The 18,771-nt window shown below is 42.1% G+C and overlaps 1 protein-coding gene across 9 annotated transcripts in view; it reads left to right on the top strand.

The window, feature by feature from the left end:
* Positions 1-749: 749 nt before the first annotated feature.
* Unc5d (unc-5 netrin receptor D) overlaps positions 750-18,771 on the top strand; it is a 555,548-nt gene continuing 537,526 nt past the window's right edge. For 8 of the 9 annotated variants that reach the window (XM_028891807.2, XM_028891806.2, XM_028891805.2 and 5 more), the window contains exon 1: positions 751-1,145. In XM_028891807.2, the coding sequence (XP_028747640.1) occupies positions 1,049-1,145 (97 nt within the window). In that variant the 5' untranslated portion in view covers positions 751-1,048. Of the gene's footprint in view, positions 1,146-18,771 lie in introns of all 9 variants that reach the window. The other variant, XM_028891808.2, reaches the window with a different exon arrangement.

Below are 18,771 nucleotides of genomic sequence, written 5' to 3'. Positions count from 1 at the left end.
GAAACAAACAAAAAACTTAAGTTTTTTTTTTTTTAACTTTCCCTTTTCTTACTAGAAAGGCAATTTCCAGGGTCTGTGTTAAAATTAACAAAAATATAAGTGGCCAGCAATGAGGCAACCTTTGAGAACGTTGGAGATCCCGGAGTGACACCTCTAACAGAAAAAGGAACATGAGGGAGTGAGAGTGTTTGCTTTCTTCAAACAAAGCAAAGCAAAACTCGATCCCACACACCCACAAGCACCCTCCATTCATCCCCTACTTCTTTAATTTTCATTCACATTTGGGCATAATTAGCACAGTCGCAAGAATGGTTTACGGTGTTATTTTCTTTCTTTCTTGTTTTAGCCTTCGGCTGGTTAAACAGCGGAAGAAGCAAGGAGGGTCAAGACTCCAAAGTTGAGTGAAACCTTGCTTTCCTGGAAGCCTCTGTCTCTCTCGCTCAGACGTAGCCAGCATGAAGACGCCTTGCATCCCGCCGCAGGCGCTCGCCTCCAAGAGGCCGGGCTGCTCCGCACAGCTCGGCTCGCGGACGCGCGTCCCCGCCTCGGGCTGCGGGGCTCGGGCGCGCCGCCTGCCTTCCCGCACGCGCGGGCCCTCTGCAGCGGGGAGGCCGAGTCCGCACGTGCGGCGGCTGCGGGCTCACCTGCGGCGCCCGCGCTCAGCCCCGCCCTCCGCCCCGCCCCGGCGCGGCTCATTGGTCGCCGCTGCGGAGGGGCGGAGCCAGGGGCGGCCCGGGAGCTCATTAGCGATGCGGTCTCCTGGCTCAGCTTGGTAGTCCCGGACCCAGAGAGGAGCTGGGGCTGCGGTCCGCACAGCGGTGACGGCGGGCGGCGCCGCAGGAGGCGATGGGGACGCGCGCTCTGTCCCGCTGCCCACCCGGTGTCCCCGCTCCGTAGGGAACGGCGGTGGAGAAGATAGACTCACCACAGACCACCACCCTCTCAGGGGTCGGGGGAAGCTACTGGAGGTGGTCCCCCCGCGCCGCCGTCGTGTCTCGAGGACTCCCAGGGTGTGGAAGAGGAGCGGATCCAGAGTGGAGCTCGGAGCATGGGGACCGCAGCTGCGGGCGGCGGCTGCGGAGCGCGCCGATGGCTCCCGTGGCTGGGACTCTGTTTCTGGGCGGCGGGGGCTGCGGCTGCCCGAGGTAAGCTCCGGGTGGACGGCGGTGTGCGCGCAGAGAAGCGGACGGAGGAGGAGCGGGACCCGCACCTTCGGCGTGGGCTTCCCAAGTTGTGCTTGCTTCTCTCCCGCGTGCGGAGCGCGACTCGGTGGAAACCGGGTGGAGGAGCTCCAGGGGACCACTGCCTTGCAATCCAAGTTTGCTATCTGCCTCAATCCTACAGGTTGCTGTGACCCGGGCCCCTACCCTTGAGTCTCAGCACCGGTTCGGTTTTCCGAACCCTCCCTATTTGCTGCAGGCTGGATAGCTTTTCTTCACTACATCCTCACCCCTCGCTTGCCTCGGTCCTCGCCACTTTTCCTTCTTGCGCGAGCCCGTTCCTGGGTGGGCGCCCACGATGATCTTAGGTAGTACATAGGGAAAGAGGCAGGCGAATGAGCTCCAATAGAGACTGCGCTTTTTTTTTCCCTTCAAGGGAAGCAGCGGAGCTGGTCACTTAGCTTTGCGCCAAGCCCAGTACCCCTCGGGCGACCCTAGCTCTGGCTCTAAGCCAGCACTGGCTTTGCTTCACAGAGGCCGCGTGGATGCGGGAGCTCTGGGGAGCTGTGTGTAACCCCAGGGTTTAACAGCGCCTGCAGTGCCCAGCCGGATAAGCAGTTGGCCAGAGGCTCCACTCCAGGCGCATCCTCTCCCTACTCGGTGCTTACTCTAGCTAGGAAGCGGGGCCTCCCTGAACAGCAGGAAGATTTCAGCTTCTAATAAGCTCAGGACCCCCTCCCCGCCCCTTGGCGCCCCCCCCTTTTTTTTTTCTGGATCCGCTGCACTCCAGCAGAGCATCAACTTAAAGATACACCCCCACGGACCTGTTTTGAAGCTGATCACAGGCAGTTTCAGACAGCCCTGGTGCCGTGTCTACCTTTGAAATAATCCAGAAGCTTCTCAGTTCCCTGCCCTCTGTTACCTTTCTTTGCTGCGTGACATCCAGCGGGCTTAGAATATGTAATTGCATTAAACGTTTTCCCTCACCTTCTTCTCTGTCTCCTGAACATAGTCTCGGTAACTGTGAGGCCTTTGGAAGGGTTGACAGCGATCCCAGGGACTGGTATAATCTCATTCTTATAGAAGCTAGCGTTGTTAAGAGCAGTTATAGTGCCTGGAAAGAAGCATTTAAAGGGTGAATAGAGGTTTTCAGCTGTACGATCCTATGATCCTATTCTGTGCCTATTTGCATTTCATTTCCTGAACTTTTTTTTTTTTTTTTTTTTCCAACGGAGCTGGTTTAAAAAACAAAAAGCAGGAAAGGCTTACAAATGAGCTTCGGTGATTCCCACATACTGTTACAGTGAGGCATGCTTCCTTATCTTGCTGGAAGAAGCCCGAGCTTCAGCCATTTAATTTACTACGGAGAACTGGAAACTGCCTGACTGCTCAGTCAACTCTGAGTGTTTTTTATACTGCTAGGGGGAAAAGTGAGTGCCCTTCCCCTTTTTCCTTCCCGGGGATCAAAACGTCAGAGTTTTTACTTACTGTTCACAGTGTGGGATCGCTCCTGGTGACTGACTCCAGGTACTGGCCCTTAGAATTTGGTTTGTGGAGTTGTCTTTAAGCCAGCTCAAAACAAGAGGTGGGAACATGCCAACAGCCTCTTGGATGGAGTTTTTCTGGCTGTGAAACCAAGGCTAGCACCTCTTGTCGGCAAGCTGTTCTGAAAAGGTCTCCTGGAAAACATACTGTACACTCTGCAGGCTTATTTACAACAAATGTTTTGCACAGATCATAGAGATGCCCAAGATACATGGAGCAGTAAATCTGAGTCATGCGTCTCTTTTCATATTCCCATTCACCTTTAACAGCTTTTGGAGATACCTCATGAAATGTACATTAAACAGGCTACAAAACCAGTGAATTCTCTTGCACCTGGCGTTGGATAGGTAGGCACAGTAGAAGTTTTCAAATCAGAGGTGTTTTTTCCATGTTAAAGTCTATCATTTCAGCAAGGTATGGTGCATTACAACCAGGATGCTGTGGACTTGTATAGCATCCTTGTTTAGCAGTTTCACTGTGCTGTGTATGGTTGATTAGTTCTACCGGTAATTTCCGCATTTGAAAGTCGATAGTTTATAATTCTGATGACTTTTTCCTTTGGTGGTGCTGGGGGATTGGACCCAGTCCCTGGACCATGGTGGGCAAGGACTCTTTCATTGACACATAACTGTAGCCCATCAAAGATAGCTCTTGTGGGTTTGATCCAAGATGTTATAACTTAGTGAACAGGATATAGGGAATGACTCCATTTGCTTTGGTGGTATAGTGTATATGAGATTCCATGGCATTGTCCTTAGAGTATTTACCATGTGTCAATTTCCATGATGGTGGTACCATTTCCTTTCCTCTAACTTTCCTTTGCTTCTATACGTCATATAAAAAAATCTGAAAATCTGAGGATCATTTTGGATGATTGATTTCAAATATTCTCAGTGAGGAATCCACTTGGGACAAGGCACAACATGAAGGAAGCAGCCCTGACACAGAATGCCATTCAGTTTTCTGCCTTCCTAATCAAAGCTTATGCCTTCAGAGAGAAAGTTTTATTCCTGCGGGCATAGTAAAACGATGGCACCCTGATACCGTAATTATTGTAGGTTTTGACACTTTACAACTCAGATAAAGGATGTTTAAAAGTTACTTGTGACCTGCCAAGTGCTAATTGAATCCACACCGTGTCATGCTGATTTGTTTTATTCTTAGAAGAGAGTGCAGCTGATGGAGTTGTGATCTCCACTACTGTGCAGAGGAGATCATGTCATTAAGCAGGCTGGAGGATGATATTTGTTCCCAATAACTAGAGGTGTACACTTACAACAAAGAACATACACATTTAGGTCATAGGCACCGGGGCCATATGATTTACACATGCTCACATCTATTTCTCCCCATTTTTTTTTTTTATAGCTGTTGGCACTTTCTTAGTGTTATTTGAAAACCCTTCCCTTTTATTTTTCTTCGTGTGTTCCTGTGTTTCAAAAAATATAATCTGCTCATAAGACGGAAGGTAAAGCAGCCTCCACCCTGCAACTTCCTGCCATACCTTCTCTGATTCAAACATTGTGCTCTTGGCTAGAGCAGTCCTGAGGCACCTTCTCTTCCTGCCCAACAAAGCACTCTCTGCTCAAGAGATCTTTTAAGTATCTCACTTTCTAAAGAGACTAATTGCTTTGCCTTGTCTAATGAAGGTTGTGAAAGCACCTGAACCCTTTATGTACTTCCTCACTATGAGCTAGCTGTGGATGAGTTTCATTCTTGAGGTAGTAAGTACTCAAGTCCCAGGAAGCCCAGCTGGTCTTAAGGGTTCTCCGTGGGTGCTCTCAGGACTGACAGGATCGATCAGGTAGACCCAGTGAATGACAGATTCACTTCTCTCTTCTTTTCTAGATGACTTGTAAACTTGTGTTTTATTTATTAATTTTTCTTTCCCAGAATACAGTACCCATCTTAAGACATTGCCAACATGGAGTTTATGAAGAAATTGGTTTCTTGGGAGATAGAGGCTATTCACTAGCCTTCTCTACTGCCTATTTTGTTTTGTTTTTAAATATTAGAGTACAGATCCAAGCCACGTGTATGAAAATTGACTCCCAACATTATGGTCTTTAAGGAAGTAGTAGTAGTATTGTGGGGTGCCCTCATCATGAAAAGGTTCACATGTGTGCTGTCTCTCTGGGTTATACCTTTGCCAGTAATCCTTATTGTCTTTACCCCAGGCAATGCCTCCTGAGTGACACTGTTTTTATTGTCTCCCTTCTATCTATTCTGATGCCGTCATAACCTAACTGTGAAGTAGAACAATAATGGAACCTAATGGAACCCATTCTGTCCACCTGGAGTCACATAGGTCATGTAAAAGCCACATGCTTATTCCTCCCTTTGGGTGTGTATGTGAGTGTTCACACATACAGAAACTAGAAGGTAACATGATGTCTTCCTTTAATCACCCCCTGTCTTATTTTTTTAATATTGTAATTACATTTATTTATTCACACACACACACACACACACACACACACTCACCAAGAGACGGGGGCGAGGAGGCATGTGTGTGCCATGTGCCTATATGGAGGCCAGAGGAAAATTTGCAGAAGTGTTTCCCCCTTTCCTGTCTGTGACACCCAGGGATTGAATGCAGGTCATCAGGCTTGGTGGCAAGCACCCTTACCGACTGAGCCATCTTGCTGGCCCTCTCAGCTTATGTTTTATCACAGGGTCTCTCACGGAACCTGGAGCTCATTTATTGGCTGGGGTGGCTAGCCACCAAGCACCAGTGATGTCTTGTCTCTGTCTCCCCAGTGCCGGGGTTACAGTGTGCCACTTTTCGAACCCCGCTTTTAAGTGGACACTGGAGATCCACACTCAGTCAGCCATCTCTGCCCTTTATCTTCATTTTCGACATTGTTGGTTTGAGAACAGTCATTTTTACTCTGTATTCTGGCTATTCTTTGAAAGAAGGCATTTTTGCATTTTTGGATATGAACTTATTTTGATATTATTCAGTATGTACCATTAATTATTCTGAATATGTTACCCACATCAATTCATTTATTCCTTAAAATGATTCAGTATGGTAAGTGTTATTATTTGTAAGCTAGGAAGAGAGGAGCATGAGGGTTAAATAAAAATCTAAGACCATGGAGTAGTTAGGATAGTTAGGATAAGTAGTTAGTTAAGTCATTCTGACTTAAAAGCTTACAACATACAGTGTAGCTAAGCTATGCTGGAAATAAGTGATCCCTTGCATTTTGTTGACAAAAGTGCTAAAATGGTATCTTCATAACTATCAAGAATTATAGAGGAATTTGAAGTAGCTTAAATATATCTGCGAATATATTCAGATAAATCTAAGAGATTTATGTTGTATGAAAACAACACTCTTACAGCATTCAGTTTAGTATACTTTGGGATTGGAGTCACGCTTAAAATGCTGAATACCACTTTCTAATATGATAGCTTGCTTTTTTTTTCCCTTTCCAGTCTTGAGTGTCAACAGAAAATATTACTCTGATTGAATACGCCATCCATGGAATGGCAGATCCCAAAAGACTATTTGTTGCATGTCTTGTATTTTTAGCCTTGTTTGCCGGGGAAATGTGGAGCATGAGATTTGAGAATAGATTGTTAACACGAGAGGCTGCTGTTTCTGCTGTTTTGGGTACTCCTGCTGCTGCTGCTTTTGCAAGGCAGATGGCTAGATTCATTTATAGAAAATAGATATTCGTTCTATTTTGCATTTCCACTTTGAAAGGAACTTTTAATTGTTTGTGCCACATTGCATCGTATGGCCTTATTGTGCGCACACACGCTGCACGTAGATAATTTTCCGAATTAGGCGGATGTTAATGTATTCAGTTTGGTTGGTTCTCTCTGCACTGCTCTGCTAACTCTGTTTTGGTTTGGAAATTCTCTTTTAGAAGTGAGTATGTCTGTGGCGCTATGTGCACCAAGACTTTTTCAGCTCAGTTCACTGCTGCTGTCTGCCTTGCTCCCACTACAGGGAGCTAGAACTCAGGGATAGAAATGGTCCGGCTGTGTTTATGGTGCTGACATGGAATCCTACAAGAAGGTTGAGTATCCCCCTAGGAGACATTCTTGAGAGAATTTTGAATTAGAAATTGCTCAGATTTTGGACTTGGTCTTATGTATAAATAAGGCATATTGTAAAGGGACTCAAGTCTAACCAGGGTTCATTCATGTTTCACATATAGACTATCTGTTGGCCTGCAGGTGACTTATACATCATTTTTAGTGTAGCTTGGCCTTCACTAGCCCCATGTGGTCAAGTATGAAATTTTGCAATGTGGCATAAGGTAGGTGTTCCTAAACTTCCTGATGTTGGAGTTTTGTAGATTTGGATTTTTGGAGTACAGATGACCAAACCTCAGATTTGTCTCTCAGATTACATTTTACCAACCCCACAGGATATAAAATATTTCCTAGGATTTGTGTGTGTGTGTGTGTATGTGTGTGTGTGTGTGTGTGTGTAATTATGTATATTACATGGGTGTGCATGTAACACTGTGTATGCATAGACCAGAAGACAAAATTGTGGTCGTTTCCCTCCTTGCTCCTTTTTGTAGGATTTAACTCAGGTCACCAGGTATGTACTTATCCATTGAGCCTTCTGGTAGGCTCAAGGTATATTTTTATGTCCGACTTTGCCATGACTTCATGAATAAGGACAATAACAAGCTGAAACCTGTCTTTCAAGGGAGCTTCAATGATGTACTTTAGTTAGTGCACATGCAATCATCCCTGGTATCTGGAACCAAACATGTTATGGTTCCTTATTAAACATTGGTGTAGCAGTCATATATAACCTGTGCATGTCTTCCTGCATACAAGATCTCTAGGTTTCTATAATTCCTAAAACAATGCAAATACGATGTAGGTACTCAGGGTACTATTGTAAAAGTTGGGTTTTCAGAGTTGGTTAGGCAACAATAAAATACAATCTGTTCATGCTCAGTAGAAAATAGTATTTTTTTTTTCTAATGTGTTGAGAAACTGATACAGAACAGATGTACATGGGGGAGAGACAACTGTATTGATTTTATGGTCCCAAATTCTATTTTATAAACTTCAAATGAATCCTTATCTCCTGGAAGATACCTCTGTAGAGTTAGTTATCACATGACTTCAACACCATATCATAGGGATAGGAGGGATCAGGTGGGAAATTGTCATGGTGACCTGTGGGAACTAAGGATGAACTTTATAGCTGCTGTATTGCCACCTGAATTTAATTCTGTGATGTCTCAGCCAGAGAAGTCAAAAAATGTGACATCCATCTCAGATAGTCCAGAAGGTAGGTTGTGGGCGGACAGGCATAAAAAATAGGAGGACCCAGAGGCAATAATGAAGAAATCGTGTTGACTAACTCAAGCGCCCAGCCAACAGGAGGATAGCTACATCCCTGCAACATCATTCACAGATTTGAGGAACATGCTAAGAAACAAATTAATTGGCTAAATGGTAGATATAATTTGCCTCAAAATAAATTCATGGTAACATCTTAGAGTTGCCTAGATGTCTTTGGTGGCTTCTGTGAGGACAATACTTACTGCACAGTTATCTTCTTTATTTAAATCTAGTTCAATAAATCTGCTGGGGAAGGAGGGGGGGCCATATGATGATAGGTTATGAAAGCTACAGGGCGATGTTTGGAACTCACAAATCAGTGCTTTTCAAATGATACTGTTCATTTGAATAACAGCAAATCCTGTTAAAATGCATATTCTGATCTAGTAATCTGAGGAGGGGCTGAAAGTCTGCATTTCCAGCAGGCTCCTAGATGATCCTGTCTACAGGCCATAGATGATGATCCTTTTGTGGTGCTGACTTTGTTTTTCATTTGCAAGCTAGTGGGAAGTAGGTTTCAATAAAAGACAAAAAGAAAAGTCTAGTAGGAGGTGAGGGAGACACAAATGTCAGTGTTTATCAGATAGACACACAGCTACTTGTAAGTGAATAGACATTCGTGGACTCCATTCTTTGTCTTGGAGTTTGTTTTGAAATAATCAGGGGCCTTATGTCTGGACCTCATTAATTTCTTGTTATAAAGAGGAAATTGACTTTCCCAGAATTTGCACGGTTTTCCCAGTCTCATGTTTGCTGAGAAGCTTCTCTAGCCCTCTTCAGCACTCCTTCAATTTATTGTGTTCTCTTGACTTAATTTCTCTGTACTTCAGAGTGATCTGGAATTCTGGGTAATGAGAGAGGTAAGAGGTAGAAGAAAAAATATTTTTAAAAGATCCAGCCATATCTGCCTTCAGGTTACTGTTGTTAGAACATGCTGCAGGACCAAGGGCTTGGGGCCATTTGTCTCTGCCCCTGGCTGATAGTGCTCACTGTTCCCAGGTGGTGGATTGTCCTGCAGTCCAGTAGCCTTTCTCTCTGTAACCTTGCTACGCTAAGATATAAATAATACTAAGGTAAAACTTCTAAAATCTAGTATTGTGCACCCCCCTAGCAAAATTTACTTGCAGAGTAATAATGAAATATCAGTAAGTGATTTTAAGGCATTTACCCCCACAATAGATTATAAAATCTACATCCTTAGACTTCACAAAAGATAGTTAACGGTAATAATGTAACGTGTCATCATGAATGTCTCTTTTGAATTATAACGTATTTATATGGGATTTGAAACTTTCTGTTTGATTAACTGGTAGTTGTGTTACACATTCATGGTGTGAGGTGATATTTCAATGTATAGCAAATCAGGAAAATTAGCATTTCCATCTTTTTTTTATCATTTCTTTGTGTTTTGGTACCTTCAAACAAATATATAATAGATTGTTACAAAGTTAGTCACCCACTATGATTGGAATTCTACATGTTCTTTCTGTGTTCTGAATCTGTTTTTACAAGAGCTTTTTCACTGTGTGATCATCTCTGTGTTCCTCTCTATCTTTATACTGAATGGACTACCACCGCCACCACCATCACCACACCAGTTACATGCTGATTACTAGCACTAGAAAGAGAATTCAAATCTTCAATTGGTGTCAGGGATTTTTGCTACATTATCATATAATTCTATTTTATTACAAGATAGATTGATTGGACTAAAGTTAGATGATAGAGTACCTATGCTCATGTTATAGTTGATTGATGTGGGGGAATGTGTGAACATGGAGAAAGAATGAAAATTAAATGAATGGAAATTCTTCCAAATGTCTGCCTTACCTTCCTGGTCTACGGTGTTAGGTTTCTTGTGGTTTTCGGCAGTAATGGCTTCTTCCGGGGAAAAAGAGCAATAAGAAATGTGTTGGGAGACTGGGAGAAAGTACAGAAGTGACTGCATTAAAAATAGCACACTGAAACCTGGAGTAAGTGGTAAGTAAAAATCATTTTAGGAGCTTGCTAAGAAACATCATCATCTTACATTTCAGAAGATTAGGCCTGGGGATGTGAATCAATGGTGGAGTGCTTGAGCACAAAGCCCTCAGTTCTCTCTCTCTCTCTCTCTCTCTCTCTCTCTCTCTCTCTCTCTCTCTCTCTCTCTCTCTCTCTCTCACACACACACACACACACACACACACACACACACGAGAAACAGAGAGAGAAACACACACATATACAAACACATATACACCTGCACACACACTCACATACGTGCACCAACATACACACACAAACATGTACAACACACCTATTCAGAATTGAAGTAAGCTCATCAATTTGTGTGTAGTATTCTAAATATATTGTCTTTATTATTAATTTCAAGTGTATGTGCTTCCTTTTGCATTTTGTCATCTAATGAGGTGAAAATCTCCTATCTTGTATTGGAAAGGAATTTAGTGGCACAGTGTAATCAGACTTCCAGGAACATTTCCCGTAAATGTCTTTAATAATTATTTAACCTGTCTTTAGGAAGATAAATAATATTATATATTTTCCAAAGTAAAATTTGATTCTAGAGAAATAATGATCTCATTGAAAGCCCTTTGGAGGGAGCCATGTACAGCACCTGTAAAGACAGGTATTCGTCATTTGAGCAACAAACCATAGAGCTCCCATTGGAAGTCAAGACAACTATCTGAAGCTTGCATCTGGACTTTTACAAAGTTGTTTCCAAAAAAAAAAAGAAAGAAAGAAAAAAAGAAATCAGGAGGTTCACAGATTTTGCTGGTGTGAGGTACGTGGGTGGGATGGAAGTGCTTGGGGTTTGCTCTAAAGAAACATGTCAAGTTAAAGATCTGTCATTAATTAATTTTTTTTAAACTTCAGAGCAAAAAATAAATTCACCTTACCAGTTAGCCTGAGATGCATGTCAGCCTCTGGATGTCAATATGAAAATACAACAATATCATATCTCATGTGTCAGAGGAGACAGTTGTACAGCTAATTAATAATAATTAATAAGGTGCTAAGTGCTGAAATGCATGGATATCTCTGTGTGTATTATACATTAGTGGACTGTCATATATCATCATTATTCCAAACACATATCATCAAACTTCTATGCCATTAGTTTAAATGGAATTAATAAGTTGGTGATACCGTCACATTCTTGACTTGAAAGTCATTGTCTACATGATGGTACTCTCAATTTTAAATCTAGTCCTCCTCTCCAGTTTTTCTTTTCCTTTTACTATTTCTAAAGCCTAGCCTTCCTTTATATTGTTCTAATACAGGAGACTGAAAGGTCAAAAGTATAGGTACCTATTAGATTTCGGATATAAAATATTCTTCCAAAAGGCTTGTGTTTTGGGTGCTTGATTTCAAACCATGTCTTCAGAGGTGGCACTTCTGAAGTGACTGGATCATGAGGGTTTTGACCTGATCAATGGTCTAATCGAGTGGTATATTCAAAATTGATAGGCTCAGGGGAGGGAATTGGAAAGTGTGTAAGGGGGGTACTGATTGGAGGAATGTTGGGGTGTGCTTTTGAAGGACATAGCCTTCATACACACATACATACATACATACATACATACAGACAGACAGACAGACAGACACACACACACACACACACACACACACACACACACTTGCCACTCATAGTCTCTGTCTCTCTGCTTTCTGGTTGTCTCACTTTCTTGTCATTGTGATGTTCTGCCTCCCTATAGGCTGTAACAGTGGAGACAGTTGACCATGGGCTGAAAACCTCTGCACCCCTGAACTGAGATGGTTTACTTGATCCCGCCAGACTGTGGAGCAGGGCAACAGTCAGTCTTTTCTAAGTTGTTTTTGTCAGATGTTCTTGTCATAACAAAAAGTGACTAACAGTACAGTTCCATGCATCACCCTTTTCGTCTCCCTTTTCAAAGTGAGACGAATTGACTCAATAATTTTTTAGTTTCCTTCCTGCTTCAACATTACATGACACCACCTTTTGCTCCAGGACCACTTATTCACAGTAATGTGATCATTTCATAAGTATATTTTAAGTATATATCAAAACCTCCAACAAATTACTCTGGAAATAAAATTTGTGAGACAAGTTCATGGGGCTTTGGGAATGATGCTGTAGGTCTTGGGCTTATGACTCTTCAAGAATGTACCAGTGATAAAAGACATTTCTGTTTTGATTTCTCTTAAATCAGTGTCTGTTAGTGAATATGTCTACAGGTTGAACACCCCCAATCCCAAAAGTCTGATTTGGAAAGGTTCTTATGTCTAAAGCATTAAATTTTTGTGTTCAGGAGGCTCAGCCAGTAAGGTTTTTGCAAATGTTCCCAAATGTGAACAACTCTGAAACCTGAAGCACTTCTGGTGAGAAACACATTGGATAGCAGGTTCTTAATCTCTGGGGACTGAGCAGAAGTAGACCCACTGGGACCCAGCATAAAGAGGTGAGGTCCCTTCACTAGAGCACTTGGCTGTGTATGGGATGAGTCCTGCTAGGTTGATTTTTCCTTAAGAAGAGATCAGATGTATGGAATTTTGTATTAGTTTTCCATAATTGAAATCTCAAATTAGATTACTAAACATTGACTCAGAGGTCAAAGGCTATGATTTCTCAGTTTTCCAGATCATCTGAAATCAATGGAGAGGACCAGAGTGGACTTGTAACACCTTTTCTCTATGTGTGAAAGTAGCTTTGTTTTCTAAAAGGTGTAAAGCTTAGAGATGACCTTTTAGTCTGTGTTTTACTTTGCTGAATATGGAACCCATGGCCTCCTGCATGGTAGACAAGTGCTCTACCACTGAGTAATCCAGTCCTGAAGTAACCTTTATTTAATAATTGATAAGTGCTGATTTGAACACTAAGTTTATGTGTCTTCTCATACCATTTTCAAATAAGGCACAAAATTTCAGTATGGGAAGTATCTCTCTAGGGCCAAACCTGCATTTATATATGAATAAGCAGGATCTTGTGAAAGGAAGTAGCCTGGCTTGTCTGGATTTGCATACCTTTCCTGCCCAGGAACGCAGACCTTCATTTTCTTACTGCTGTCCTTGCTTCCTTTCTTTTCAGACTCAAATAAGGAAAGTAATCAATAAAAGCACAAAGGAATTCAAAAGAATGACACCAGAAGACTAAAGACTATTGATTATTTTCCCTCTTGTCAAAGGATGTTTTCCTTTTATTTAATGTTTCTATTTTTCTGAAATTTCTTTGAAGTGAGCTCTACCTCTTCCTTCTGAACCACTGAACGCTGGCACCACGGTTTGAAGGACGTGGTTTAGCTCAGTGTTAGGATAGCTGATATTATTAAAGATGTTTGCTTGACAGATTGTTTTGTGTTTGGAGGAAATTTAGAGCTAGTGTTAAGCTTCTGTATCCTTGCTAATACATTTGTGGAATATGAATTCAGTAGTGGAGTCTAAATATCTTCTGCACATAATTATTTTGAAAAGAATCTGTTCAGAGGAAAGAGAACATACTCACCTCGTTTCCACTCATTTATGTGACATTAGTGCTATGAGTTGGAACAACTAACCTTGTAGCTTATCCGAAGGAAATCATTTTAGAGAGCCTTTTGCTACCAACCCCTAGTTCTTACTAATTCCTGACTGTTGCTTGTTTAAGTCTGGTTTTCACATGTGAAAAGGTCAGACTCATCTGTGTGAATGGCCCGCTGACCCAAGGTTGTCTGCTGGTGAGATGTCCCTGGGTTCAATAAGTGTTTATGTTGATTACTTGAGAGGACACTAGGTGGTGCTTTTATTGTGCGACTTGCTTTATGCACTCTTGAAGAAAGCTTCTGATGTTGGCAGTGACATATTAATGAGACCCTTAAAAAGCCACAGATCAGCCTCCAGAGAGACTGGCTGGGTATCATATTAAAAGCTTTAGTTGTCTTATTTCTTTTCCTGTAGTCCTGCTGTCTAGATTTTAATGTTGAATGCTGCATCTCTGAAGGGCACAATAACTTGCTGAGTGCCACCATACACTGGGCTGGAGCTTCTGAACATCATGATGATTATTCATGTGGATGCCACCTTGCTGAGAAAGTGTTAGACACAGGGGGTGTTGAAAACTTCCGATTCTTGGAGATTAGGTGGCAGAATATTCAGTTTGGCTATATTTAGTAGTTATCATTGAAGGATTTTGCTTCTGGAAATGGTGGGTAGGTTTTAACTCAACAAATCCCTTTTATCACCCAAAGCAGTGTTTTCAAACTTACAGAGGAACAAACATGAACAGTAGTGCCACCCAGGGTTAGGTTGGAGCATCACAGACAAATGCCTGCTGGGTGTGTGTGATGTTCATTTTAGTTTGGTAAGCTAAAAACTGAGCTGTTTGAAGCATACTTATTATCAGTTTCATGAAATATACTACATCGAAAGCTGAGCTGTTTATAAGGTAATATTGCCTAATAGAAAATATACGTGAGTGATTTTAAATTCTGAAGAGAACCAGTTTGACTCCGATATTAGTAGTCAGCTGATTACACAGCCTGGATCTCAGCAATGTAGTCAGCAATTGAGCAGGGGCAAGATCATTCTCTAGTAAGGTACTTAGCTGATTCTTGATTTGGGAGTCTAAAATCGAAAGCCACTGACTTAATGTTTATAAATGTAGAAATTCAATGTGTATAAATGTAGAAATGGATCAACTTTGGGGTTGAGAATAAAACTAGTGAGACTATGAAGGGATGTAGGTGACTATTCCTGATCACCATCCACCTGCTCCATTAGCTAGTTCTTTCTGCACTCAATTTCAGATGACTTGGATGAATGCAGCTGATTATTTGTGTTAGAATGGGCCTTGGGCGTTCTTGTTAGGTTGGAAAAACTGAGGTATTTGTTAAAGGGGTAAGGCTATGTGAGAGCAATTTTATAATAAATCAGGAGACTTGAGAACAAAGGATTAGGGATGGCCTGTATGGAGTACAGGGCCCATAAATGGAGGACCCCCCTCCCATACACACACAAGCCCTATCTAAGGACTCTTACCCCCTTGTGTTACATTTCTGTTGCTACAGTGGAATACCTGAAGTAATTAAGTTACAAAGAGGAGTCTTTGAATTGGGTTTAGAGGTTGCATCTTATGGTGGGTGGGATCTGTGGTAAGGCAGCTCACCCCAACAGGATCAGAACCGCTCATCTTACAATCTTACAAAGAGCCAAGAGAGAAAGATGAACTGGTCTAGGCCTCACAGTGCCCTTCTGAGGGCCAAGGACAGTGGCCCAAAGGCCTCCTAAAAGGTTTCACAGCTTAAAGGTCCCAGAACCTCCCAACAGTGCCACCATGGGGACAGAGACATTAACACACACACAGGATTTAGACATGCAGCCGCCAGCATGTGAATACTAAGGAGTTGGTGAATGTATTTGTACTAGTCTAGTTGTCCAAGGGATATACATGATAGCGTGTGGAATCTGGAAAACATTTTGTGATTTATTGTTGCATCTGAGTGAATATGGATTTTAAAATGTATTCAATTTGGTGAGTATCTGTGAAGTTAACACTACACTTAAAATTAGACAGTAATCAATGCCTGCCATTGGTTCTTTAGCCTATCTCTCTCGTTCTTAGTGGTGTCAGCCTTGAAGATCATGCTTGCTCTTACCATTTGCAAGCAGGCATATACACGTAGTTGATTCTGTCACCTTTTGAGATGCCCTTATGCTGTGTTACAGAAGGTAGTCTCTGTATTTTCTAGCAATTAGCTTTTTCATCCAAGATTATGTCTTGTCTGTGTTCCTGTATGTAACGTAGCTGGCTTGCTTCCCTGGAGTACAGTGTTCAGCTAAGTGCCAGGAATACTTTATGTCACTAACACAGTATATGTCTAATTGTTTCTTCCATATCTGAAAGTAGGTTATTTGGACTTAGGGCATAATTAAGTTAATTTTCACACACAGGACTTAGTCATTTGTTTCTATGTATGCACTTAACTTTCTTCTCCATGTTTGCTGATAAAGTTAAACATTTTCCCTTGTATGTAGTCACCATGTATGTATCAAGTGCAAAATACACACTTTGCTCAGTTTTTGTTTGTCTCTGAATCAGGAAAGTTTTAAGTGTGTGTTCCTGTGTGGATATAGAGATGCTCCTGGACTAATGATGGATAAATGCAGGATAAAACCACCCTAAGTTCAAAGCAGTGAATGCACTTAGCCTTCCTAACCACCAGAGCCTAGTAAGTTGGCATGCTGGGCTGTCCTGTTCACTCTCTTGCTCACACGAGAAACTGGCATCACAGGAAAGCATTGTACCATGCATCACAGCCCACAGGAAAAGCAACATTCAGAATCCAAAGGGACAGCTTTTATTGAACATGTCATTTCGTATGGTTGTGAAGTGGAAATGTCCTATTTGGGGATGCCTGTAAGCATCTCCTTCATGTGAATGCAATTTCCCCTCCCACTTGTTTTAGATGTCTTCTGATAAATTTTTTAACTTTTTTTTTTTTTTTGAGACAGACTCATACTTTGTAACTTAAACTGGTATTGGAACTGACCATGTAGGCCCGGCTGGCCTCAAACTCATGTTCCTACTTCAGCCTCTCAGGTACTGAATAAAATGAAATTATCTGTGGTCTTCTCATGGTCTAGAACTTTGAATGTAACCAGTGTTATAACCCACTTTAGCTTGTTTTGTGCTGTGCTTAGGAGATCATTCCTAAATTACGTTAATGATACCTATGGTCCTTTTTCTATGATCCTTACATTTTGGTCATTCATATTTATGCCTTTCCCTAGTGATTGCAATGTCACATTTGTAGTTTATGAAGATTTCATGTATTCATAGGCAGTGAGTCTGGCTTTACATGTTGTTTCTCGGTAACTTCTTTTTGTTTGATTACTCCTGCCCATCCGAATACCCTCTTCGGGTGACTTTGTGCCATGCCTCCCGACTCTCCAGGGCTTTCTTTGTGTTATGTCATTTGTGCTTTGTTCTATCCCTCTTGGTTTTGTGCTACTGTTTGGGCATCTTTCTTTGTTTTTTGCTTCTTATTACACTGTCAACTATTGAAAGTAACCACAGTGTTTTGTCTGTTATTGATCCCCTCAAGAATAATAGAGAACATGGTGTCTTCTACCTGGACAGTATCTCATGAATCATTGAAATAAAATTGAAATGATTTTGAAATTATGCAGCTCATCATATTGGCCCACCCATACTTGCTATAATTTATACACTTTAAGTGTAATATTCAAGTGACACAGCTTGGTAGAAACCTGTCTGCTCCCCTTCCCTGCCCCTTGTCCCCTCCCGCCTTGAGCTTATTCCAGAAAGCCTTTCACTCTCCATTTGATGAGTGAGTGTAGAACTTGTTAGACCTCTGCCCAGAAGTGCAAGGCACTAGGAAGAAGATGCTGGAAAACCAAATGAAGACACACATAGACAATAGGACCAAGAGCCTTAATTGTGTGTCTTAAGCAAGAATAAGGTTCATTTGACATTTCAGTGACTGGCATTGTACAACCATAGCATGGACTTGCACCTCTGTGCCCTGATTTATTCAGTAGGCCAGTTACCATGAGACACTGTCCATATGTCTTCCCAGCTGTAGCCTTTAAACTCTATGGAATGTTGTTTCTGCTACATCTCCTAGCTAGATAACAGTCCTGCTACTGCACCAGGCTGGCTCAGTCTGAGTTTATTTGCTATACATTAGATTTCCAAGATATTCTAAATGCAAAACCCATACTAGCAAAGAACCAAAAACTCCAAGTAAATTTGTAAATCTGATCAGCCAGCACACTGCTTAATGTGTGTTCATTTGGGTAAAATGATGGTGCTGTCTTTCCCTAATAAAACAAACCTGTGGGAGAAGTACACTTGAAAAAGTAGCTCTTGTCACAGTAGTCTAATTTAGCTAAAGGGCTTGAGAGATGTATTCAGAGGCACTAGTTAGGGAAGTTTTGCAGAGTAAAAATGGTATGCTAGGACTGTGATTGAACACACGTGATTGGGAATTCTAGTGTAACTGGAGGCTTTTCTCTGTCCCACCTCATCCCATAGCTGCTTGCAAATAACCACTCAGAGACTTATATTAATTATAAATGTTTGGCTGAAGGCTCAGGCTTATTACTAGCTAGATCTTACATTGAAGTTTACCCATTTCTATTAATCTATGTATCCCCACATGGCCTGTAGCTTACCGATTCTTTCACATGTGGCTTCTGGGGCAGCTCAAAGTGGGGCAGCATCTGCCCCAACTCCACCCTTCTTCTCTGTCTTCAGTTTGAATGTATCGCCTAACCTTATTCTGCCTTGTCATTGGCCAAGCAGTTTTTTTAATTAACCAATGATAGCATCACAATATTCACAGTGTTCAGAAATATCATCCCATAGCATTCCAGGTTTGGAATGCCCAGAACTGAGCCAGTCAAACAGACCCTGCATGCAGCAGCATTCTCTTGAGCTAAGGTTTTTCATCCCATGAGCTATGAGCAGGCTTATGGCTTTCCTTTCTACTCCAATAGCTTCATTCTGAATCCTATCATCTTGCCCACTTATTCTAAGAAGTTTGAAAATAAAGTTAAGTGAACAGAGGTCCTCAGGAGTTTTTGCAAAGGCAGCCATCTCAGGGAGTCTTTGAGGATCACACTACACCCTTCACAGGGCCTCTCTTCACATCCAGGACGGCTGGTCTACTGGTTTCACCGTTGGGAAGAAAAGCAGCCAATTATCTCAGTGCAGAAGCAGATACTTGTGTCTGCAGTTCTTGTTGGGTCAGAATGTTCACTC

Source organism: Peromyscus leucopus, chromosome 17 (assembly GCF_004664715.2).
Source record: "Peromyscus leucopus breed LL Stock chromosome 17, UCI_PerLeu_2.1, whole genome shotgun sequence".
Lineage (NCBI taxonomy): Eukaryota > Metazoa > Chordata > Mammalia > Rodentia > Cricetidae > Peromyscus > Peromyscus leucopus.
Note: the sequence above shows the minus strand (reverse complement) of the source record. Positions and strands in the feature narration are given on the sequence as shown.